General features: G+C 43.9%; 2 protein-coding genes and 3 non-coding genes across 8 annotated transcripts; all 5 read right to left on the reverse strand.

Moving 5' to 3' along the window:
- Positions 1-374: 374 nt before the first annotated feature.
- RNASE4 (ribonuclease A family member 4) lies at positions 375-21,927 on the reverse strand. 3 transcript variants are annotated; one of them, XM_012465797.2, is made up of 2 exons: positions 21,838-21,927; positions 375-2,127 (listed from the first exon to the last, which is right to left on the reverse strand). In XM_012465797.2, exon 2 carries the CDS (start codon positions 2,108-2,110, stop codon positions 1,667-1,669), a length of 444 nt encoding a protein of 147 aa, XP_012321220.1. In that variant the 5' UTR covers positions 2,111-2,127; positions 21,838-21,927; the 3' UTR covers positions 375-1,666. The 3 variants fall into 3 exon arrangements, with proteins under 3 accessions (XP_012321220.1, XP_012321222.1, XP_012321215.1); XM_012465799.2 differs by lacking the exon at positions 21,838-21,927 and adding an exon at positions 14,886-14,969; XM_012465792.2 differs by lacking the exon at positions 21,838-21,927 and adding an exon at positions 8,071-8,160.
- ANG (angiogenin) lies at positions 7,567-21,920 on the reverse strand. Of its 2 annotated transcripts, none has more exons than XM_012465806.3 (2): positions 21,838-21,920; positions 7,567-8,174 (listed from the first exon to the last, which is right to left on the reverse strand). In XM_012465806.3, the coding sequence occupies exon 2, from the start codon at positions 8,154-8,156 to the stop codon at positions 7,716-7,718; it is 441 nt and encodes a 146-aa protein (XP_012321229.1). In that variant the 5' UTR covers positions 8,157-8,174; positions 21,838-21,920; the 3' UTR covers positions 7,567-7,715. The 2 variants fall into 2 exon arrangements, with proteins under 2 accessions (XP_012321229.1, XP_012321236.1); XM_012465813.2 differs by lacking the exon at positions 21,838-21,920 and adding an exon at positions 14,886-14,974.
- A 569-nt stretch (positions 21,928-22,496) lies between the features above and the next one.
- Positions 22,497-22,568, reverse strand: TRNAP-UGG (transfer RNA proline (anticodon UGG)). Its single transcript has one exon. It is a non-coding gene; the product is annotated as a tRNA-Pro (tRNA).
- A 652-nt stretch (positions 22,569-23,220) lies between these two features.
- Positions 23,221-23,309, reverse strand: TRNAY-GUA (transfer RNA tyrosine (anticodon GUA)). Its single transcript is given in 2 exon segments — positions 23,221-23,256; positions 23,273-23,309. It is a non-coding gene; the product is annotated as a tRNA-Tyr (tRNA).
- Positions 23,310-24,823: 1,514 nt separating this feature from the next.
- Positions 24,824-24,896, reverse strand: TRNAT-UGU (transfer RNA threonine (anticodon UGU)). Its single transcript has one exon. It is a non-coding gene; the product is annotated as a tRNA-Thr (tRNA).
- Between the last annotated feature and the right edge of the window lie 446 nt (positions 24,897-25,342).

A 25,342-nucleotide genomic window follows, 5' to 3' on the forward strand; every position in this document is an offset into this window, starting at 1 on the left:
AGTTCAGATAAGATTTTTTTCTGTATCTGCTGTAATTCAAATGTTTTCAGTTTTGTCTTTACACATGCACACACACACACACACACACACACTCTTCCATTCTTAAGCAGCTAGCATCTTCATATATCTTTGCTCCCTAATTTCCTTCTAAACATTCAAAGGGAGAAGGAAGGGCTGTGAGAATTGTCTTTGAAAGGAATCATTCTCTCTGGAGAAAATAAGACAAATCTTCTGTGTTGTGGTCATGGATATGATGGGCATTAGTCTTTGACCAGAGTTTATGAGGTTATTAAGGTACACGCATGTTTATAAACTAGAGAATTTAAAAATCGGAGAAAAGGAAATAATACCATAGCACAGTCTTCTCAGGTACCTGCAGTTTAAGTCCTTTATTACAAGGAAAACATAAACAATCTTTCAGTCAGTAAGAGCACATGAGTCTTAATGATCTAGTACATTTTTTAATACCTTAACTTACTAGTGTGATTCAAAGGTTGGGAAAATTCCCAATATCACCTTCTTAATCTTATTACACCCAAACATAACAGCAATGCCAAAAAATACAGAGTTCACATTTTGCTGGCATACATTTCTAAATTTTTAATGCTTCTCCCGACAGGTGAGTTTTAAGGATAACAAAAAGCAGACACTTTCCAAACATTCCTTGTGATGAAGTAGAAAATGTAAGGTCAGCCAAGAGAAAGGACAAGTAGACCCAAAGTCAGACAAGCAAGTTTACTGACCTGCGGGGCAACAATCAGAGGAGGCAGCCCCAAGCTTACAAAACGAGGGGTTTATATGGGATGAGAGGGGCTTAAGGGAGTTTTTGGACCGAGATAATCTATCAGCTTGTAACAAGCACGAAGATAGTTTATCAGCTTGTGACAGACTTACAAAATACATCACCCTGTGACTTTTATGGCAGCAGTTAAAAAAAACCCAGGATTTTACAGATATGTGTAAAACAGGAATTTACAAGTATGTGTAATAAAAGTTTGTTTCTTATGACCTTCCCCGTGCTGCCCAGATGGCTGTAAGCAGGCTTTGCTCATTGTAGCCTGCCTGGTAGCCTTGCTGCGGTGCCTAGATAAGAGTTTAGGAATGCCGCTGCAGACCAACCTGGGGAGGGGGGGCGGTCAGCTAAGGGGATTTTCTGGGGCAGCTTGTCCCTAACAGAAAAAGCCCTGGATAGGTGTCCAGCTAAACTGAATTTTTGTCTCAATTATTCCATTAACTTTATAGTCTTCAGCAAATCCCTTAACTTCGAGCTTCTATATGTAATGATATCATTTTAAGTGCTGTGGTATTAAAATGTGATAACATAGATGAAAGCATTTTGAAATGTTTGAAATACTAAATACACACAATAACTAAATTCCAGAGGATAGGATATAAGAGAGCTAAGCTGACCAGTATTATAAAAGGAAGTTTTTTATACTAATCAGTATTATAAAAGGAAATTTATTACAGAAAAGCCCAGCCTCATTCATTATAGGTTTATGTCTCCATTTCTCTTTGATGCAATGTATTTAATAGACTGACTTATATAGAGAATAAGAAATGAGCTGTGGAGGCAGAGCCTGGGCCAGCTCAAATGCATTACTAACAGCTATTCAAGGAATAAGTGTAAGGCCAACCACTGGCGATAATCCCTACAGGGTGGCATCTAACTGTCAAAGTGCACAGGCACCCCTGGGTTACCCTCACAGGCAATGACAACACGTCTAGTGCTGGCCGTGGCTCGATATCTGCAGTTGGGTACCCTGGAACTTCCTGTCTCCCTGCAATCTGTGACCTTCACTACACCCTCATGGCAGTTCATCCTGCCATTCTTGCATTGGATATTGGTGGTGCTGCAGATACTACGAATGTTCCAGATATCTTCATGGATGAAGGTGTTGAAGCGCTTGCAATGATTCGAAGTCATCTTCCGCCTTTGCATCATCAAGTTGCAGTAGCCATCATTGCCACCTGTCTCCTCAGGGTGCACGTGTTGCCGAAGGAATCGCTGGTACATGCGATCCTGGCCATAGGAGGGCTGGACCAGCCCCAGCCCCACCAGGGTCAGCAGCAAAAGCAGAAGCAACGAATGGATCCTCTGCAGAGCCATCAGTGCCTTAGAGGTGCCTAAAAAAGAAAGCAAAGGCAGGAGAAATAAGGTAAGAACTGGGCACTGGAAAGAGGTGTTGAGAATAGCAAGCTGACATCTTGACTCCACGGTCTCCTCTTTCCTCCTTCTTGTATGGACCATCTTCCCACTCATCTCTGCTACCTTTCCTATCCCTGCTTTCCCAAGAGTTTGCAAACATGATCCCTTCTGAAAGCAAGACCTTTCTCTTTTACAGAGAGAAGTTGCTGTAGGCAGTATCATGACACAGGGCAGGGACTGACTGGGTGGCTGCCAGGCTTGTACAGTCAGAGTATAAAAAGAGAGAAAAGGTGAACCTACATGAAACTGTAGTTGTGTGTCTCTTGGGGGAATTCTGCAGGTGTATGATCTTTGGGGAGTGTTTGGTTGCTGGGAGGCTCCAATTCCCGACAGTTTGAATAGACTCAGGATATGTCAAAGAAAGTTTATAAACTACTTTTAATACCTTACATCTGGGAGTCTAGGTGGAGGAAGAGGATAGAGGAACATTTAGGCTTTGCCTTTCCTCTCATATGACTATTCTTATTCTTTTTTGCTAATTTTATTATTTTTCTTTTTTTATCATGTGTCTATTCTAATGTGATTTAAAATCTATTAGTATAATTCTAGAGTAATATATGTAATACATTAATCTAAAATGTGTTATTCTAATTCTAATGTAAAATCAGGTTCTTTTGGAATTCCTTTTAATTCTATTTAAAATAAAAAAAAAGCAGAGTACCCAGATACAGTACTTAGAAGACAGTTGATAATAGCTACTGTTTGAATGAACTAATAAATGAAATGAGTGAGCTAATGAACAAATGCAATTAAATTGATAGAGTAAAGGTGTTTCCCAGGCTTATGAAATTGACTAATAAGAAAAGCTAAGAAATATTTAAAAAATAAACTTAAACAGCATAGTATCCTCCAAAGAAAACTTGGATTGTATCTTCTCCTTGCTGTCTCTATGTGTAACATAAATGCTCCAGGCCCGGAGATACACTGCTTTGTCTTGCACCTATTCTTGATGTTCCTCCTGTCTTGTCAGTAGTTGTCAGCAGCTGTCTGTCTTCTCTGGTTGCAGCCTCACTGTGTTGTCATCTCTTGGCAATGAAAAATAAGCCTATATTTTATAGCATTAAAAAAATTCAGAGCAGCAACAAAAACAATATTGTTATATAGTTTCAGAAAATTCATTGTCAGATTCACTGACAGATTAAAGAAAGGAATCCATGCCTATCTTAGTCTACACCTCGTGTAGACTATCCTTTACTGGCTCACTCATCCCATGCCCCAAATATGCAGGATGTCAAAGACATTTATGTTCAGAACTGCTACTTCTCAGCAGCAGAATATAATCAAGATTAGAGGCGAAATTACTCACCAACTGACTAGCCAGATGCTGCCATCTGGCTGTCACTCCTGGAACTGACATGAATTGTGAATCTGCTGGACTCTTGCAGTGTGAAGCTGAGTTGATTCACTAAAGCACAGAAAAATCATCCCTGATTCAACAGGAAGTGAGCAACCCAAATTAGCAAGGGCAATGTTTTGAGAGTCAGGCAGCCCAACTCTACATGTGCAGTCCAAGGCCTGGGCCCAGCTGAACTCCTAGTTTGAAGTATATGGGTACTATTGTCTTTTGATTTCAAATTCTGCTTCATAATGGTGGATTGCATTGTGTGAACGATTGAAATGGCTTCCAAGGGACCTGTACTTTACTTGTTCTACTGACAGCCTATCTTTTGATTGCTGATAATGAAAGCAGTATCAAACATGGCTATTGTTCTTTTAAATGTCACCTCCTATATCCACAACCACCTTTTGCCTTTGCACAGAGAGATATAAAGCTCTATGTCATATTAGTGTGCCTACAGCTGTAGATGTGAGATATGGTGTTAGGAAGAGAGAGAAGTAAAGAGGTTGTGGGAGGAAGGGCAGATGTTTGACTGATTTCCTCTTTGCCTCAAGAACAATGCATACAACTTCTGAAGGTATACTTAGTACTTGGATTATAGCTTCAGCAGATCAATATACTTTGGGTTATTTTCCCATTGGCACCTCCAGTTTATATGGTTTTATCTACTTTCTCTTATCCTGATTTTTTGTGACCAAGAATATGGTTTAGCAAGATAACTGGCTACAGAGAAAACCTTACCTATTCATGCAAGAGCAAACCCAGGACATCAGCTTTTCTACACTAACCAAGTAAACAAGACATAGAAAAATATTTGACAACAGCAGACCAATGTAGACACCAAGGGGTGCATGGCAAAGCTCTAGCTACAAGAGAAAATTGAATCATCTCCACATCATCCCAACACATACTTTTGGATCAGGATTTTCCCCAAACGCTTTCTCCACTGCACCACCCTGACTCACAATAAGAACATCATTTGACATTGTGGTCTAAAACACTGAGGCTGTGACCATGAGAAAATTGCTTCACCTCTCTCAGCATATTTCCTCATAAGTAAAATGACATATAATACCTACCTCTTAGGGATGTTATGAAGAACAAATGGGAAAGTCAATGTAAAGTGCCTATAAAAAGGCCTAGCACATGGAAAATGCTCAGCAAATGTTGGCAATTACTGTATTAATTTATTACTATTTCCATTTTTCTTGATTCCCTCTGCTTTTCTCAATCTGGATAAAATAATGAATGGCTACACTGAGTTGCATATATTATTGACCCCTTTTTATTTCATAGAGCTAACTGTATTCCCAATAAATTGGAAGTCTGTTTTTAAACTATAAAATAGCCACAAGATCCCTAGAGAATTTTTTTCCTCTCCAAATTGCATAGAATTTTCTTCCTTGCATGTCACTATCCTTCAAAGGACTTGGCATTTTGGAGTTCTCCTTCTCTTTCCTTGCAAAGCCAACAATCACAACTGACCAAGACTTCAATTCTTCAAATGATTTACTTACGATATAATGACCTGCCTGTGACTTGATATTTTATTTTAAACAGCTTGTGGTTGTGATAGAACAAGAGGCCCAGACGAAAAGGGACTAGGAATGCTTACCCAGCTGCCAGGACCATCAGCAGGTCAGGAAACACCCCCATCCCTCTGCCATGTGATTTCCTATGAAGCAGCCATTTCCCTTAACACCAGAGCAGACTATGCAGTGACAATGCTCCAGGCAGATGTTTGGAGAAGATGTGAGTTTTCACAGCTTATGGTGTGATCAGTACAATAATGGTCCATGCCTTTGACTTGCGCTGTGAAGGCCTTGAGTGGGGGCAATGATCTTGGGTAACTTTGTCTCACCTCAAGGAGCTAGTACTGTTTTGGAGAATTCAAGAAAAGGGCCCACATAGTTTGCCAAAAACTGTGACTTTCGCTACCCCGGGCTGAGCGAGAGCCCCGCGTGGGGTGGCTCTAAAAAAAAAATAATAAAAATAAAAATTAAAAAACTGTGACTTTCTCATTTTCTGAGAGGCTTTTGAGATTTTGTAATATGGCAAATTTTCTAGTAAGAGAGGTTTGGAATACCTTTTTCTATTTTCTTAGGAAATGATGGTGTTTTCCATTTTGAAATAGACTAACCCAAAGAGGAGAGATCCCTGTGCTGAGCACACACCAGCAACCTACTTCTCAAACCCATTCCTAAATGTAAATACCTGCAGTGAGGCTGGGCTCTCTGAGGTGGTACCTGGACCGTGCTCTATAACCTGAGTACTGGGGAGCCAGGGCTTTTGGCCCATTTCAGGGCAATATTGGGAGCAGGAGAGGCCACCACAGGGAATAATGACATCACAATAATTACGTGTTCACAAGGCAGTGAAACTGGTGATTTATAACTAATTTATTGGCAACCACTTTCTAAATAAAATATCCAGGCACTTATTGACAGAAATTAGGTAACAGGAAGCTAACCACTGATTGAAGAGTGTATTTTACAATGAGAGTGTTAAGTTATGTTTACCTAAAAATAAATCTTGAAGGAGAATAAGGGGTAAACTTGGACTCGTTTTTTTTTTAGATGAAGTCTCCCTCTGTCACCAGGCTGGAGTGCAATGGCATGATCTTGGCTCACTGCAACCTCTGCCTCCCAGGTTCAAGTGATTCTCCTGCCTCAGCCTCCTGAGTAGCTGAGACTACAGGCACACACCACCACGTCCAGCTAATTTTTGTATTTTTAGTAGAGATGGGGTTTCATTATGTTGGCCATGATAGTCTCCATCTCTTTTTTTTTTTTTTTTTTTTGATACGAAGTCTTGCTCTTGTCCCCCAGGCTGAAGTGCAATGGCGTGATCTTGGCTCACTGAATCCTCTACCTCCCAGGTTCAAGCAATTCTCCTGCCTCAGCCTCCTGAGTAGCTGGGATTACAGGTGCTTGCCATCACACCGGCTAATTTTTGTATTTTTAGTAGAGACAGGGTTTCACCATGTTGGCCAGGCTGGTCTCGAACTCCTGACCTCAGGCAATCTGCCCGCCTTGGCCTCCCAAAGTGCTAGGATTACAGGCGTGAGCCAACGTGCCCAGCCGGAATCTTTTCATAACTTCCCCAAAACATCACACTTGCCTGACATTAGTTGATAAAGTAAAACATTACAGAGAAAATAATGTAATTGGTTTTTGAAATTTATATAAAATCACCATGACAGGAGAATATCCCTGAAGCATTCCATTCAAACATCGAAATTATCTCTTGCTACCCTGAATGAATTTTGGTATTCATGCTGGATTACGTGTGTGTGTATGTGTGTGTGTGTGTGTGTGTGAGTGAGAGAGAGAGAGAGAGAGAGAGAGAGAGAGAAAGTGTAATAATCTGTTGCTATGTAGGTACTTGGTCCTTAGAAACTCCTCCCCAAGGTCTCATATTTGTAGAAGTAATATTAGTTTACTATTTGACAGAAAAAAACAATTTGCCTCTCTTGAAAATTCTGCTTAGTGGCTATGAGCCCTGGATTTTTTTCATCTCTCTCTGTAGATCAATTTACCATTCTTTTCCTCACAAAGAGGTAAAGTCTACCTCCCTAATGACTTGTAAAAAACTGACTAATAAGGAAAAAGGTGGCCAGGCATGGTGGCCCAAGCTTGTAATCCCAGCACTTTGAGAAGTCAAGGTGGGTGGATCACCTCAAGTCAGGAGTTCAAGACCAGCCTGGCCAACATAGTGAAACCTTGTCTCTAGTAAAAATACAAAAATTAACCAGGTGTGGCAGTGCATACCTGTAATCCCAGCCACTCAAGAGGCTGAGGCAGGAGAATCACTTGAACCCAGGAGGTGGAGGTTGCAGTGAGCTGAGATTGTGCCATTGCACTCCAGCCTGGCGACAGAGTGAGACTCTATCTCAAAAAAAAAAAAAGAAAAATAAAAGAAAAAGGCATTTCTATTCTATGCAGTCCTCGCAGGGAGCAACCAAGAAGAGAAAATGGGGGAAAGATCAATATGCCCAGAATCAGTGAGAAGACTCTGATTCTTATTGATTTCAGAGACATTTTTATTTATTAAACATGTTGTCAAATGGAAAACAAAAGGTCAAGGTGGCTCTTTGGGCCCTTGGCAATGAATGTTGCCACCACTGTTCTGGGGTGCAGAGCCAGCACTGGACCAGTGGCTCGCTGGTCACGGACGGAAAATGGACTCATCTAAGTGGACAGGTAAGCCATTTTCACAGGCAACAACAAGGTTTCTGAACCCCGCTGTGGCTCGGTACCGGCATGGAGGCCGGGGGGACCCTCCTATATGCCTGCAAATGGTGACCTGGAAAGCAGACTTGCTTATTCTTTGGTTTCCGTTGTGAGGCTCTCCATTCTGATTTCCACAGATGGCCTTGATGCTGGCCTTGTTGCCATGAATAAAGGTGTTGATTTCTTTGCAGGGTGAGATCATGTTCCTTAACCTCATCATTTTTTCACAGTATTTGTCATTCCCGTTCTTTGTTTTGGGATCATAGTGCTGGTCCAGGAACTTGATGTACCTGATGTCATTTTGCGCCAGAGTCGGTGGGGTCAGACCCAGACCCAGAATGAAGACCAACAACAAAAGATGCAGGCCCATCACCATCTCTTCCAACACAGGCTCCTGCCAAGGGCAAAAGGAGACGTGGTAGGGGCAAGAGCAGCATTGCCAAATTAGGCTAAAGGGACAGGAGCTTTGCTCTCTGACATGGCATCATGAATCAGATCTTTTCCGCCACCAAATTATATCTTTTCTTTTCCCTTCCTCATTAACCTCACACCTCTTGTCAATCCATTCCTCTGGAAATTTAATAGTGTCCTGAGCACGACCTCTAGCTCCGACCATTCTTTCTTTGCTATCCCTTAGAATCACGGAGTATTTCTCTATCAGTCGTGACATTACAATATCCACTCTCTCTTTAATTCATTTATTAATTAATTGAATAACAAACCTTACATAAGTCCCTACTGGTACCAGGGACTGTGCTAGGTCCTGAGACACAATGACCGTTAAGACACACCAAATACCTCCCTAACAGGAAATGAGGCATCCATAGGGAAAGGATGGGGGCTTCAATGTACTGAGATGAGATAGTAACACAGGAGGTAAGAGCTAAGAGGATTTTAAGGGAGTGGTCCCCCAACATTTTTGGCAATAGGGACCATTTTCATGGAAGATAGTATTTCCATGGAAGGGTGGGAGATGGTTTCAGGATGAAATTGTTCTAGCTCACATGATCAGGCATTAGATTCTCTTAAAGAATGCACAATCTAGATCCCTCACATGTGCAGTTCACAATAGGCTTCCAGCTCCTATGAGAATTGAATGCTGCCTGTTGATCTGACAGGAGGCGGAGCTCAGGCAGACAGGCCACAGATCGGAATTTGGGGACCCCCGTTTTAGGGAACCCTGAGCCCAGGGAAGGGTCAACCACAGAATTGCTTACAACAGGATTCTCATTAATTAGTCAGCTAATGTAAAGAAAGCAGTTGAAAGCAGTTTTATCCTGAGGTGAAAGGAAGCATATCTATTTCCCCAAGAAGTAGGTGGTTCATGGCCAAAGGTAAATTTCTTATGTACTATTTAGAAAGAAGAGGGAGGAGTATAGAAGACACACAATGTTTGGAAGATGGGTCTGGATCAACTCTTTTTTTTTGAGACGGGTCTTGCTCTATCACCCAGGCTGTAGTGCAGTGGTGCTATCTCGGCTTACTGCAACCTCCACCTCCCAAGTTCAAGCAATTCTCCTGCCTCAGCCTCCCAAGTAGCTGGGATTACAGGCACACACCACCATGCCCAGCTAATTTATTTTTTATTTTTTAAGTAGAGGCAGGGTTTCACCATGTTGGCCAGGCTGGTCTTGAACTCCTGACCTTGTGATCCGCCTGCCTTGGACTCCCAAAGTGCTGGGATTACAGATGTCAGCCACTGTGCCCAGCCTGGAATCAACTCTTACAGAGAAGAAAGAGGAATTCATGCTTATTCTTAGGAGCTTCTCACATTGGAAGCAATTGAGATTATAATAGAGAATATTTTCTAGTTTCTCCTACATTTGTACATACGCTGTTACACAACAGGCAAATGGTGCCACCACGTAATAAAAAAATGCCTTAGACTTTTTCATCAACTCAAAGGCCTTACAATTTGCTCTAATGATTTCTTAACATCTTTTCAAAAGAAGAAAGAGAAAAAGAGGATTCCTGTCATCACCTCTCAAGAGCTGTCAGTCTCAAACTGTAGAATGCACACATCCCAGGAATGGTGCATCAAACACACCTTTAGGTAAATACGATGCTTCTTCCTGGAGCATAATTTTAACTCAATGACTGATCATTGAAAATAGAACTAAACAAATATGAATTATAACAAAATAGAAAGCAAATTTCTTATGAACTTTAAATATTCTAATCCCAGCACTTTGGGAGACCAAGGCAGGTGGATCATGAGGTCAAGAGATCGAGACCATCCTGGTCAACATGGTGAAACCCCGTCTCTACTAAAAATACAAAAAAAAATTAGCTGGGCATGGTGGTGCATGCCTGTAATCCCAGCTACTCAGGAGGCTGAGGCAGGAGAATTGCCTGAACCCAGGAGGCAGAGGTTGCGGTGAGCCGAGATCGCGCCATTGCACTCCAGCCTGGGTAACAAGAGTGAAACTCCGTCTCAAAAAAATAAAAATAAAATTCTATTGCTTATGAAATTTCAAGATTACAGAATTGAAAGGTACTTGGTATTTGTGACAAGTAGTTTCTGACTATATATATATATATATATGTATATTTGTGGGTTTTTTTTGCAACTACATCTGCATTTTTTTCAACTGCATCTGCATATATTTATAATTCTTTGGACGATTTTTTTTTTTTTTTTTTTTTTTTTTTGAGATAGAGTCTCTGTAGCCCAGGCTGGAGAACAGTGATGCGATCTAGGCTCACTGCAACCTCTGCCTCCTGGGTTCAGGCAATTCTCCTGCCTCAGCCTCCTGAGTAGCTGGGATTACAGGCACGCACCACCACACCTGGCTAATTTTTGTATTTTGGGTAGAGACGGGGTTTCACCATGTTGGTCAGGCTGGTTTCGAACTCCTGACCTCATGATCTACCGGCCTCGGCCTTCCATGCTGGGATTACAGGCATGAGCTGCTGTACCCAGCTGGACAAAATTTTAAAGACCATTCAGAGCCTTTAAAAACCATTACAGATCTTATCCACATTATATCTAATATATGTGAATGTCCCTATACATTTGACAATAAAAATAACTTTTCAGTATAAAATTTTACCTGATTTTTAGAATTTTGCTTTTTAAATTGTTTATGAGTAACTCACTGTATTTGTGATTGGCTATGATTTCTTGGTAGTCATCACACATACTGAGAATTTCTCATAAAGGGAGGAAATTACATTTAATTACATAATTACATTAAATTACATTTAAGAATGTAATACAATTCTTATGACCCCTAATGTAAAAATAAATGGTACATTTCATAGACATTAAATTGATTGTTAACTTTTTATTTTGTGCTTCTCTTGTGTGTAAGTCAATGAACATCTTCATATCAAATAGTTCTGTAGCCTTAGCAGGAAGTGCCAGTGTTATACAAGTTGTGGAAATATTGCTGTTCACAGAAGGGAATCTGAGCTTAAAAAGTTCTAGCACTAGGCCTGTGGTGTGGCTAGCTTCTTCTGAGAGCATGACCATGGATCTAGAAAGACACGGGACTCCAGTGTTCTGTGGTTACATGGGAAGGCATGTGACTGGGTGAGCAAAGTGGGCTCTCTTTCTAATTTGCATTTGGTATTGATTCCATTACAAATGATAATCTATAAACTTAATGAAAACATTTCCAGCTGCTATTTACTTTAGTATTGTGGAATGAAAAAATTCCTTAGCATATAATTTGGTATTCTTCAGCAGTGTATCAAAGTTGTCTGCACTGACATTTGTCTGTACTTGAGAGAGCTGCTACCTCTAAAAGTCTGAAATTCCATGGTCAAAGTGTGTTCTTGGGAGTTTATCAAGAAAGTTGTACATGATTGCAGAATGGAGAGCCAACCCTAAAGGTGTAACAAGTATTCATTCATGCAGCTGCTCCAAATACAGCTACTGGGCTGCCATGCCACCCATTTGCCACGTTCTTCACATTTACATCATGCTTTTCAGTCTCCGGCGTGTGTTTCCTGTTTCTAGTTTTTTGGAAGATCATATCAAAGTTTTATTAACTGGTAATCAACTAAGCCTCTTGCTCTGTAATAAACAAATACTGACTTCTAATGTTAAAGGTCTCCCTTACATACTCAACATCCTTCTGTCTGGTGCCAGAATCCCAGAATTCAAAAATCAGGAAGCAGAACCAGGGCTGCCAGTACCTAAAAGAGTCATTAGGTGGCAGTGGTGGATAGGAATGTTACTAATGTCTTCTCTAGGGCAGACGGTACTTGCAGGAGGTGCCAATGCTGTACAAGTTGTGGGGATATTGCTGTTCACAGAAGGGAGTATGAGCCGGTGAGCCTGTTTAGAATCTCCATCCAAACTCTGCGCTAGATATTAAGACCAAGAACACCTTACTAGATATAAGTGCTAAAGCAAAAGCCACAAAGCTCAGGACCTACCCGTAAGGATATCACAAAATAAAGACTGACCTGTTGTCAGGTTTCACGGTGCCATTTCCAAACATGCCACTACCCATGTGATGCTGGGCAAACAACAGGTTATTCACTTGTTAGTGTTTCTTACTGGTGTATATTCTACAGAACTCATATTATTCACCTTGAGTCAACATGCTTGCTTCATAATAAATCCTCAATAATATTTTTTAAATAATTGACTTCATTTTTTCTCTCCAGGCCTAGGTTTGTTCATCAAGAAAATAAGAGAGTTGCTAGCTTTAAAGATCTGAAGTTTCATGGTTCTTATTAAGAATAATAGAGGTGCTGGGCGCGGTGGCTCACGCCTGTAATCCCAGCACTTTGGGAGGCTGAGGTGGGTGGATCACAAGGTCAAAAGATCAAGACCATCCTGGTCAACATGGTGAAACCCCGTCTCTACTAAAAATACAAAAAATTAGCTGGGCATGGTGGCGCATGCCTGTAATCCCAGCTACTCAGGAGGCTGAGGCAGGAGAATTGCCTAAACCCAGGAGGCGGAGGTTGCGGTGAGCTGAGATCGTGCCATTGCACTCCAGCCTGGGTAACAAGAGCGAAACTCCATCTCAAAAAAAAAAAAAAAAAGAAAAAAAAAAGAATAATAGAGGCTTTGCTAGTGTCAATAGCAAAGGTCCAGTGACTCTCAGTTACAGAGACAAATTTTGTATAAGTTTAGTTGGGGGCACAAGGCACCAACTGGAACAAGTAGATGACAGGGTGACCTGTAGCCCAATCTCACTAAGATGCATCATCCCATAAGGCTCAATGTATAAGCCAAGCTCACATAACACCTCTAAATAAGGCACTGGATATCACAGGGGCTTTGCCTCCTAAAAAGCCACTTGCTTTTTGAGTATGAAAGCTCTCACGTTCCAGTCTACAGAGGTAAAAGAGTATCTTTACTTCTGATTTGCAGAATATGCACATTCATTTTTCAGCAAGTCAACTAAGTTTTGCTCGGGCTTACTGTAATCTTGATTCCCTAAGACATCCAGGAATCAAATCCCAGCAAGCGTACACCAAAACCACCAATATCTAACATCTGCTCCCTCACTCGAAACTTTCTCAATATATTCAATTCTAAATTCTCAAAAGCAAGGTAAAATGGAACTGGGAGAAAAACAGTAAGAGACAGATTATTTGTGGTGTAAACGTGAACCTGCCTAAGCCAAGGGTGCAGAGTCCTCTAGACATATCCTTCTAGATATATCCTTCTATACCCAAACATGTAACTGTCGGTCAGCTCAGCTTTTTGTCAGTGGAATTAGTCCCAGCTGGTTTTTGTTTTGTTTTGTTTTTGAGAGACAGAGTTTTCTTGTTCTGTGGCCCAGGCTGGAGTGCAGTGGTGCAATCTCGGCTCACTACAACCTCTGCCTCCCAGGTTAAGGCAATTCTCCTGCTTCAGCCTCCCAAGTAGCTGGGATTACAGGTGCCCACCACCACACTCTGCTAATTTTTGTATTTGTGGTAGAGATGGGGTTTCACCATATTGGCCAGGCTGGTCTCGAACTCCTGACCTCAGGTCATCTGCCTGCCTCAGCCTCCCAAAGTGGAAACACATCCTAAAGTCAAACGAAGTCTGAGATTACAGGCATGAGCCATTGTGCCTGGCACCAACTGTTCTTTAGAGTAACTTTATCTTGTCTCAAACTAATCTGCTAGTTTTCACAAGAATTAATATTCTCTCTCTCCCCACAGGCAAGGTTCAGTATTTAAGAGATTCATCAAATTTTACACACCAGCGAGTTAACTTGATAGTTTATGATGAGTAACTATGGTTATCATTTTAATAAATGTGGCTTCACGCTTTTATATATCCCAGGGAAAAATCTCCCAAAGTGAGAGCCTAACACCAAAGACATATTCACCCTTTTATCACTTTTCCTTCTTTCTTCCCTTCAACCTGCCAGTGAGCCTTCTTTTGATCTTGGGACGTGTTCCACTTTGTTTTCAAAGAGCATCCAGGCCGGGCACAGTGCCTCAGGCCTGTAATACCAGCACTTTGGGAGGTCAAGGCAGGTGAATCACGAGGTCAGGAGATCAAGACCATCCTGGCCAACATGGTGAAAACCCATCTCTACTAAAATACAAAATATTAGCTGGGCGTGGTGGCACATGCCTGTAATCCCAGCTACTCAGGAGGCTGAAGCAGAGCAATCGCTTCAACCCAGGAGGCGGAGATTGCAGTGAGCCAAGATGGTGCCACTGCACTCCAGCTGGGTGACAGAGCAAGACTCTGTCTCAAAAAAAAAAAAAAAAAAACATCCAAAACTTTTCTGAAAAAAGAAATTAGCAGGAAAGTTAGAAGGAAACAGTGCTAAAAACACACTTTCTGTTTCTTTCCTTGTTAAGCCACATATAATGCCTGTAGCAGGGGTGAAGGACAGAGGATGGGGGCGGACTCCAGATCCCCTTTGGCAAATGGTTCCCCCAAACCTTTGGGGATTTTATCACAACTTAGAAATCCCTCCTAAACTTCCACTTGCTCCCTGTCTCACTAATTTCCCGTTATCCACATATGGGCCATCCCAAAGGAAACCGTTTTCGTTTTAAACTTTAGAATCTGATCCATTTTCTTTTTAATTCATGAGCTTGAGCCCAGAGGCTTTAAAGGGAGGAAAATGGTTTCACTGAAATGGATGGATGACTAGAAATAATATATAAAACAAATAGAACAATTGATTACCCAGGAGGAAGAATCTTACGAAAATCTGGCAGTTTCCCTTCAATGGGAGATGGGTTCCAGCTGTTTGTTCCTTGAGATGGGTTCCAGCTGTGTGAACCTGGAGGCCTCTCCAGGTTCTGATTATATAGTGTTCGTAATAAGGGGGTGGAGAGAATAAAGCTAAGGATTCCCAATCCTAGCAGGGACATGAAAACCCAGGACACTGCCCTTGAACAAACGAGAAGGGTCATTCACCTTTTCCCTGGGCATGATTGGGTTAGATATTAACCAACCTGAATGGACTAGAGAGTTGTCTGGAGGGAAAAGTTTGAGAAACATGGCCTTCTGTTTAAAAGTTGCCTTTTTCTGCTGTCTGTGGTGCTTACTCTTGTCCATGGTAGGACTGAGGTTTCACTATTCACACGTAATAGTCTGGATTAATAATATAGCATCTCTGGCCAGGTGCAGTGGCAGACACCTGTAAATCCCAGTACTTACAGGTACTTACGGAGGCCGAGGTGGGTGGATCACAAGGTCAAGAGATCAAGACCATCCTGGCCAACATGGTGAAACCCCGTCTCTGCTAAAAATACAAAAATTAGCTGGGCTGGTACATGCCTGTAGTCCCAGCTACTCAGGAAGCTGAGGCAGGAGAATCACTTGAACCCAGGAGGTGGAGGTTGCAGTGAATCAAGATCACACCACTGCACTCCAGCCTGGTGACGGAGCAGGACTCTGTCTCAGAAAAAAAAAAAAAAGCATCTCCGATCTTCTTGGGCCAACTCCAAGAACTGCTTTGGAAGATGTCACAGAGTAAGATATGGTCTTCCAGTAGGATACTTTCCCACTGTGCTTTCTATTGGTCATTTATCATATCACATTATTTGGTTTCATGAAAGGATGCTAAGCAGGTTATTCTATCAATTTCATAGAGCCAGGAAAGCACTTCTAGAGAAGGTCTAGTGACAGTTATTAGTACACTGTCTGTGGCTGAGGTGTATCCACTCAACCGCTGAGCTTCAAACCCCCAGAAGTAGGCTTGCCATGTTTCCTGGGCTGCTTCTTCCATCTTTACCTGTCCACAAGAGACTAACCCTGAACATTCAATCCTCTGATCCTTGTAATGTAATTACAAAATTGCTTATCTCCACCATCACAGCAGGGTTGTAGATCCATTGCTTGCTTAAAAACAGTGGGCCAAAGGTCACCAGGATCACTTTATAAATCTTACAGTTCCCAATATCAGATGACAGCAGGATACCTACTGTTTCACAGACCCCCAGCGTTCGCCCACTGTGGTGTTGGATCTAGGACGGTGTTACCTTTTTAAAAATCCTCAATCCTCTGTTGTCATCCGCCTACCTCCAAGTATTCAGTCTTGTTGCTCTTGAGAAGCTGTCGAGAAAAGACAGCCTGACTGCCCATAAAACAAATGCACTTGAAATCGCAATAATTATAATATTCAGTGCGATCTTTCATTTTGTGAAGCTCTCACATACATAACTACCTTTAACTAGCACCAGGACTGTATGAGCCAGGCATTATGTAAATATGTTCTGCTCATGAGGAAACTCCCAGATCAAATAACAGATGAATGGTGGAGTCAGACTTTGAACCCTTCATATGCAAGGAGAAAACTGACCCGTCTTTCCAGACTCAGCTTGAGCAACACCACCTCTGAGTCCCAAATGACCCTCCTCCATCCCATCCAATCCCCAGAGGGGATGCTCACTTCTTTCTTGCAGATTCTCTGTACCCAGTACATATCCCCAATGAGACAAGCATGGAGTAGGGGTCCCAAGGTGACCGCATTGACTCGGTTTCAGGTTTGTCAAAGTGTGTGTTTGAAAAGCTGGTGAGTCCACCTGAGGGAAGCCTATTTGCATAAGAGTCTATGATGCCCCTGGGAAAGGATTCATCCTAATGGAAAAACAAGATGAAGGGCTGGAGAAAGATATGAAGGCCAGAGAGCAGCATTAGGAAAGGGGTTCAGTGTGTGCCATTCACATCCCCTTCTTATGCAGCTTCCTGGGCCCTAAGAGAGGATACTTCAATAAAAACTGGAATAAATAAAAAGGTTGTTTCCTGAAATCTCTGTAAGATTCTGAAAACACATAGGAAGTCAGTGTAAAGAAACAGACCACAAGGTTGACAGGGGATGATGTAGGGGCGGGGCAGAGTAAAGAACTTTCCCCCACATGAGGGTCCTCTTGGGATGAGGCAAGTCTGGACACAAGAGCTACAGCATGAGGCCAGACCATCTGCTCTCCCAAAAAGGAAGAGGACATGGGCATCTTTAGACGTTCTCAGCAGCACTGGTCCTTCTGTATGGCAGGGACAGACCTCACATAGGGAGCTGGAGCAGAAAAGGAGTAAAAAGGCAGCTTCATTGTGTAGGCTAAAGGGGCTAATCTGCAAGTACTTCTACATCCTGTGGGAACTTCAAGAGTGCTCAGAGAAGAGTATGAGCTGATCTAGTTCTCATAACATGGCTGGGATGGATCTACTTTTACTTCACCTTGCTGTGACCAGAGAAACTGGCCATTAACCATCACTCCTTTGTTAATTGATCTCACTGACTCTCTATTCTCAGAATTTAAAACAGTGCCTAACAGTTCATCCCAAACTTGTTCTTTGAGGTTTCAATATGTTGCCAGGGCTCATCTGGAACTCCTGGACTCAAGCGATCCTCCTGCCTCAGCCTCCTGAGTAGCTGAGATCACAAGCACACATCACCACACCCCACACTCAAACTGTTTTTGTGATCCCTTGTTTCTAGGATGCACCATCTGATCTCACTTTGGAGACCTCGCCCATGCGAAGTCTCCTGGCTTCTCTTAAAGGCTTACAGACATAATCGGGTTTGGTAATAGTTACAAAATAAGACCATCATGATTCCCAGGCAGAACAGAGAGCTTCCCAGGTTCCCAGCAAAGTGCTACTTTTTATGGAATCCCACTGATGTGCCTTCATTCTTTAGGTATTGGTCCTCACTCCAATGAAAAAATCCTTAGGAGGGTAAACTCTTTCAACAGCTGTCTGTAATTTACACATCTTTAGGCATGTGCTTTAGAGCTCATCCTTAAGAACAGATTTTGGTAACTGAAAGGCACTGAGGATTTGAGGAGAAAGAAAAGTGAGCAGCATGGGGAACCTAGGGAAGGATGAACTTCACTTGTTTTTCAGCTTTGCTGGGGCACCATCCTGCCTGAGCTTCACTTTTTTCCTTGTCCTCTTTCTTTCTCTCTGCAGCCCCAAGCAAATGTTAAGCTAAAAAGAAAAAGGTTAGCAGTGAGAAGAGGACTAAGCGAATGGCCTTAAACTGCTTTCCCTCAGTCCCCGGTGCCTCAGGGGTACTGGAGTCTTCTGGGAAGGAGCAAGCATGTCTCTGACCAGTACTGTAAACATTAAAGTTTGTTTTGCCAAATGCCAAAGTCCGAAGTGTTTCCAGAACAAAGAAAAGCAATGGGAAGTGGGGCCCAGAGTGGGTCTCCTCCTGGCATCTGACAGAGTACTCAAATGCTCAGTTTCCTTCTGTGAGCAAACATAGCATCTGTGAGTGGTAACTATTTTAAATTAATCACACATCACTTTTTAAACAGACTTTGAAGAGTTGAGCTCTGAAAAGTTATCAACCACTCATTTGTTAGGGAGGAGAGCTGACAGGCTCACTGCAACACCCAACTGCCTCAGCAGTCCTGGATGGATGCAGCAGCCAACTCCTACAGTCTAAGATAGCTTGGTCAACAAAAACACCCGCTTTTGAGTGATTTACCAGAAAAGGACTGCTGCAACATACAATCCAATGCGCCTGCAATATACAATCCAATGCGCCTGCAATATGCCATCCAATGCTCCTGCAATATGCCATCCAATGCGCCTGCAATATGCCATCCAATGCGCCTGCAATATGCCATCCAATGCGCCTGCAATATGCAATCCAGTGCGCCTGCAATATGCAATCCAATGCGCCTGCAATATGCAATCCAATGCGCCTGCAATATGCAATCCAATGCGCCTGCAATATGCCATCCAATGCGCCTGCAATATGCAATCCAGTGCGCCTGCAATATGCAATCCAATGCGCCTGCAATATGCAATCCAATGCACCCATGGCTTGAAGCACCAATTAAAGCACCAACTCACACAAACATAGTAGCCTCTGATTTTAGAGTTCTGCAGTAGTTCTGGGGTGGGGCAACCAGCAGCCTCTGAATATAGTCAAGTCCCTTCTGTGCCTCTGGGCCTTCACCGGACAACTTTTGGAGGATTCACAATCTGCCCACAATGCAAAAAGTCGGTTTTTTTCCTTTTAAACTTGGCACAAGGAAGTTTTATTGAAACAAAAAGTAGGGTTTGGGGGAAAAATTACTATTTCATTAGAATGCATCTATGCACACAGTCATTTGTGTTTTAAAATATTCTATGATTAAGGAATATTGCATCTTTGTCAATAATTTTAATCGGTATGAAGGAATTGCCAATTGCCAAAAAAAAAAAAAAATCTATTTTAAAAATGTTCAGGCCAGGCATGGTGGCTCATACCTGTAATCCCAGCACTTTGGGAGGCAAAGGAGGGCAGAACACAAAGTCGAGAGTTCGAGACCAGCCTGGCCAAAACGGTGAAACCCCATCTGTACTAAAAATACAAAAATTAGCTGGGCGTGGCGGCAGGCACCTGTAGTCCCGACTACTTGGGAGGCTGAGGCAGGAGACTAGCTTGAACCCAGGAGGTGGAGGTTGCAGTGAGCCAAGATCACATCACTGCACTCTAACCTGGGTGACAGAGTGAGACTCCATCTCAAAAAAAAAAAAAATTTCAGACCACTTAACTTGAAAGTCATCCCCTTTTCTGGAGATTTTTTTGTCTCTCTCCCTCAAGCCAATAATGTCCCTACACACAGACATGCGATGCTTGGGTACTCTTTCCGAGAACTCTAGTGTTGGAGCACTTTCCTTCTTCATAAAGAGTATATACGTTTCATTCTGTCTTAGGATTAATTATAAAATTAGATGTTGGGAGGAATGGACTAAATAATTTCTAAATTTCTTCATTACTTTAAGATTTTATGTCTATAAGCACGAAACTTATTCAATAACATAAGTCACAGGTAAAGAAGGAAAAGCCCACGTGAAAAGCAGAATCATGGCTCCAGGAAGCGACAACACTACTGATTGAAAGAGAATGGGGACAAAGTCCTGCTGACATGCCTGTATTTCCATCAAAGGCAAAAATTAAACGTTTACTTTTTAGCCAACTCCAGGCTTTGTGCCCATTCCCTCTTTGTCCCCATTCCTTCTTTCCCAAGTATTTCAGGGGATTCTTCTGAGAATAACTGTTTACAGAGAATTACAGAGAATCTGCTTAAATACAGATTAAATAAAAACTCCTAAAGAAGCGTTTCATTGGCCTGCATTGGTCCACTTTTTCATCCATCTACTTCAATTTGAGTCATAGTGGCAAATGCTTCCAACAACAACTTGACAAACCTCTTACACTTGCCTGCTTATAACCTGATTATCTGGTTTGAACAATAGCTAAAGCCATTCCTCTTTTCCTGGAATGGTTTTTTTCCATCCTCTGTGCCAAACTATAGTTCATCTCCACATTACTGGAGTGCCTTGTGTCCTGTTACTAACATCGCACCACTCCATGTAGTCATAGAACAAGAGTGGGAGGGACCTCTGAAACTGTCTGTCCAACCCTCATATTAAAGAAGAGGCAACTGAGGAACAAAGAAAGAGACATGTATTGCTCAAGGAAGTCATAGCATTTGTGGGACTAGAACCTTTACATGCACCATACAACTTTTTTTTTTTAGGAGTTTTGCTCTGTCACCCAGGCTACAGTGCCCATCTAAATTTTGTATTTTCAGTAAAGACAGGGTTTCACCATCTTGGCCAGGCTGGTCTCAAACTCCTGACCTCCTGATCCACCTGCCTTGGCCTCCCAAAGTGCTAGGATTACAGGCGTGAGCCACTGCGCCAGGCCCACACAACTTTTATATTCCATACTAGTACTTTCTAGAAAATCAAAGCTAACTTTCAGGGTGCCACTAAAAGTTGCTGTTTAAAGGAAACCTACATTACCATAAATTCAAAACATATTTTACTCCACTTGTCATCAGTAAAAGAATTGCTTGAATTGAAGTGTATGTAATAAACCTATCCTCTTGCAAAACTAGTTAGTGGCTCTGTGGTTAATAACTCATTGAAGACATGAGGCTGCTTCTTGGAAGGTGGTCCTGTGCTGCAGATAATTATGTCACTTGGGTTTCTAGTGATTACATTATGACTTGATTCTAAGATTCTTACTGTCACGAGGGAGGGTCTTGGCTCATTTGAGATTTCCCTAGCCCCCTGAGTGGTGAGGAAATTGTTTTTACTGTCCTTCCTTAATAAAGATGTTGCGCTTTACCCATGTGCTGCTGTTAGCACTTGATGTGCTGTCTCAGAACGAGAAAAAGGAGGATCCCAACCTTCCAGTAGGAAGGCTTAGAGAAGAGGCTGTTAGCAAGTGTCTCTAAGAATTGCACATCACTGGCTGAGGGTGGGTTAAGAGTGGGGAGGCAGAGGAGAGAAAACAACAATCCCCAAATGTTAGTTACGCTTGCAAAAACTAAAGCCTGCTTCAAAAATCGGGTGATTAACCTGAATAAGAAGCAAAGCTTCCTTAGTTGTGGCAAGTGCAGGCCTCCCAGGGCCTCCCTTAGGTCCCCCTCCGAGCCTACTAACCAATAGAAGGGGCATCTCTGCCCAGCTGCGCAAAGTAAAAATTGGAGTGGGAATGTAAAGTCGTTAATTCATACAAATACTGGTCTTTCACCTCCCTCCCCATTCCTCCCTCTCCCAGCCCAGTCCCGCAAATGCGTCCCGGGGGAGACCCAAACTGCCTCTACCAGGAAGGGACTCCCCGGCCAAACGCCCCTGATGAAGCTACCAAAGAGGAGGAAGAGCAAGAGGGTGAACCCACCTTGGCCTCAGAACAAGTCGGCAGAAACGGGCAGCACAGTGGAAAGAAGTTTTGTTTCTCAACCGCTTCTTCCTCCCTAGTTCGATGTTGGGAAGCTGGTAAGAAAACGCGAAGATGTTCTTTGGAAATCTGCGTTGCATTTGGGTGGGGTTGGCGTGCGTCCGTAGGGTGAATGTGTGGACACGGACGCAGATGGGTGTGGCGTGAGAGGAGGGTCGGCCTGCGAGCCTCTGCGTAGTTGGGACCGCGCCCCGCTTCTCCGAGGAGGCCCCTCCCTCCTGGATCCGCCTTTGGACCTGGAGCCGCAGAAGCCCCCGCCCCAAAGCCGCAGAGGGGCAGCCCGGGCAAAAAACGAACCTAAGACCCACGTGCCCCTTCCTCAGCTGGAACCCAGAGGGCAGCAGCCGCGAGGGCACAGCTTCCACGGACAGCAGATGGCGGGAAACTGGCTTCTATTTCCAAGAGCCAGGCGGCCCTTCGGAGACGACCCCCTGGCTGAGCGTCCAGGAACCCGTGAAACTTGGTTTTGACACTGATCGGCAGCCCATCTGCCACGTATTTAGTGCTGCTTTCTTTGGCAGGACAGCCCAAAGCGAGACAGTTTGTGTTTCAACTCTAACCGAAACTTTTTTCGGTACTTGCCAAAATTGTATCACGTCGGGCTCGTCCGGGAGTTGAACCCGGGACCTCTCGCACCCAAAGCGAGAATCATACCCCTAGACCAACGAGCCACTGTGACGCATTGTCGCTTCTTATGGTGTTGAATTTCTCTTTTCCGCCAGCAACTGGCTGCTTCTTGTTCCGAAGGGGTTTTTTTTTTTTCTTGTTGTGACATTTTCCTTTTGCCTTATTTAGTTATTCCTTCCACCTTTACCGAGTTTCACGTGTGGCTCTGGCCTTACCCTCGCTTATTCTCCTCGACACAGACGCAGGATAGGGTGAGAAGAGGCAGCTTTTTAGACTTTAGGTCACATGCTTGAGTCTCACCGAGACCGGGGTAGAGATTTAAGCCCCGCTAGAGCCTGGAGGGAACCTGGAGGGAACCTGGAGGGGACTGAGATGGAGATCGAGGGCCAGAGCGGAGCTCAGTTGCAAGGCTGTAGGGTACTGAGCCTGAGGACAGGCGCGCGCTATGTGTAATCCGGAAGCCAAAATATAACACACTTCAGTAAGATAATAGTGCCTCCCCCGCAACGGTTGGACCATTCGGGTTTACTGTTTCACAGAAAAGTATCCGACTTTTCAAGACATGACTAATGCAGCTCAACTCGTGGCTATTTCCTTCGGACAACGGTAAGGGATAGAAAGAGATTTCATCATGTCAGCATACAGAGATTTATTGAGCAAACAGAGAGCAACTGTAAACCCCAAAATAGCAGCCTCTCCTTCGAGCCGGAATCGAACCAGCGACCTAAGGATGACAACACAGTAAGTCCTACAGTCCTCCGCTCTACCAGCTGAGCTATCGAAGGAAGCCCGTAGAAATGCTTTCTAAAAATCCCTATTCAAGACATCCGTAACCAAACACGGGCAAGAAAAATATCTCTTAATATCTGGAAAGTGATTACTGCAGCGTCGCAAAGCCAGCTTGTAAGAACATCCTGAGTCTGAGGTTCTGAGAACAACCTTTCTAAAGCTGGATTCCCCTGCTCCACTGAGGGGCTCCCAAGCAGAGCAGTCGCGCCCGGAACCTGGGCATCCCGAGGCTGCACATCCTCTGGGCGCCCGAGGGTTGTTGGCCTCACTAGGCGGGGACCCAGGGGCCTCGCGGGCATGGATGTGTGTGTGTGTGTAACGTGGGGACCGGCACCTGGGCTTCGGAGAACTGGGAGCTGAGGCAGTGGGACGCACACAATTCTGACTGCGCAACTGTGAGCGCCGGAGAGGGCGGGCCTCCAGGCTCAGGCCCCGGCTCCCTGGTGTCCTCACTTCCTGCCCTCCCCTCCCAATCTCCGCTCTTCCGCTTACACCTCCACAGACCCGGGAGGGAGAGGGTGTGGAATGGAGCAGTGGTCCCCACTTTTTTGGCGCCAGGGACTGGTTTCGTGGAAGACAGTTTTCCACCCACAGTGGTTGGGGCGGGGAGGAGTTGGGGGATGGTCTCGGGATGAACTATTCCACCTCAGATCATCAGGCATCACTTAGATTCTCTTTAAAAGCGTGCAGTTTCGATCCCTGGCATGCGCAGTTCACAATAGGGTTCGCTCCCGTGAGATGCTAAGGTCACAGCTGATCTGGCAGGAGGCGGAGCTCAGGCTACCGGTACTGGTCGCACCCCAGCTCGCCTCCTGCTGTGCGGCCCGGTTCCTAACAGGCAGTGGACCGGTACGGGTCCGCGGCACGAGGGTCGGGAACCCCTGAAATAGAGGACGTGTGAGCGAACCCAATGTTTCTGTGAGAATTCGCTTTTGGAGAAAATAATTTTAGCTCATTCAAAATGAAGGCCACATTTCTCTGCGTCAGAATCAAATTTAGTGACCCAAGTCTCGCCCCTGAAGTCGGGCCCTTAATTTCCCAAAACCCCACTGGCACATGAAACCTTGCCGCACAGCGGGCATCTATCTTCCGGACGCCTAACCCGAGCAGCCACCGCTGGCTTTTCCCGTTTCAGAAGGGGAACGTTGATCTCCACTCCAAATATCCCCAGACCCGGGGCTTAAGAATAGCTTAAGGGGCTATTTTCTCGCCTGGCCGCCCCCATTTCCCGCTCGGGGCACTGATTCCGGCAGCCAGCCGGGCTCTCGCCACCAGTCCGCAAGCCAGGGCGTCGCAGAAGCTGACGACGATTCCCACCGCTGGTGTAATGGATTCCGCCGCATTCCAGGCGGCAGAGCAGCGTTACTACTGGAACCTAAAGGAAACGGTGTTTGGAAGCTCTGGACTGAGGCAAGAAGCTATAATTTGCCACATTTCCTCAGGCTTAGTTCAGAATGACGAGCAGGGGAATTTTTTAAAGAAAAACCTGATTCAAGAAAGCAAACTTATAAGGCCCCAGCGAGATTTGAACTCGCGACCCCTGGTTTACAAGACCAGTGCTCTAACCCCTGAGCTATAGGGCCTCGCGGAAGTTTCTTTCCTTCCTTTCGTAGAAAAGAAAAAGATTTGCAGGGCCTCTGCTAATGTCTGAGTATAGAAACTAAGCAAAACCTTGATGTTTCAATCCATTTCCCAACCACTAGAATTCAGCTCGCAGACTCAGTGTTTTTGCTGGGGATGGTGCAAAGTGAAGGCCAGTGACAGCGACCAGTACTATTCTAAGACTGGAGAAGTTTGCCCAACGCGACACAGTCTAACACACAGAAAGATTCTCCACTCCCCTACTTCAGACTGAAAATTAAGAATGGAAAACCAGCAGAGGAAGGAGCCCACCACAGGCCTCACTTGAAATTGCTGACATCCGCATTTTGTTTCCTGCTTGACTCAGGACTTCGTACCAGCAGCTGCCTGCCTCTTCCAAGTTCCTTGGACGCAGAGACCTTTCTCACGGCTACGAGTCTCAGCGCCA

Source organism: Aotus nancymaae, unplaced genomic scaffold (assembly GCF_030222135.1).
Source record: "Aotus nancymaae isolate 86718 unplaced genomic scaffold, 86718_ANA_hifiasm-v0.15.2.pri h1tg000011l, whole genome shotgun sequence".
Lineage (NCBI taxonomy): Eukaryota > Metazoa > Chordata > Mammalia > Primates > Aotidae > Aotus > Aotus nancymaae.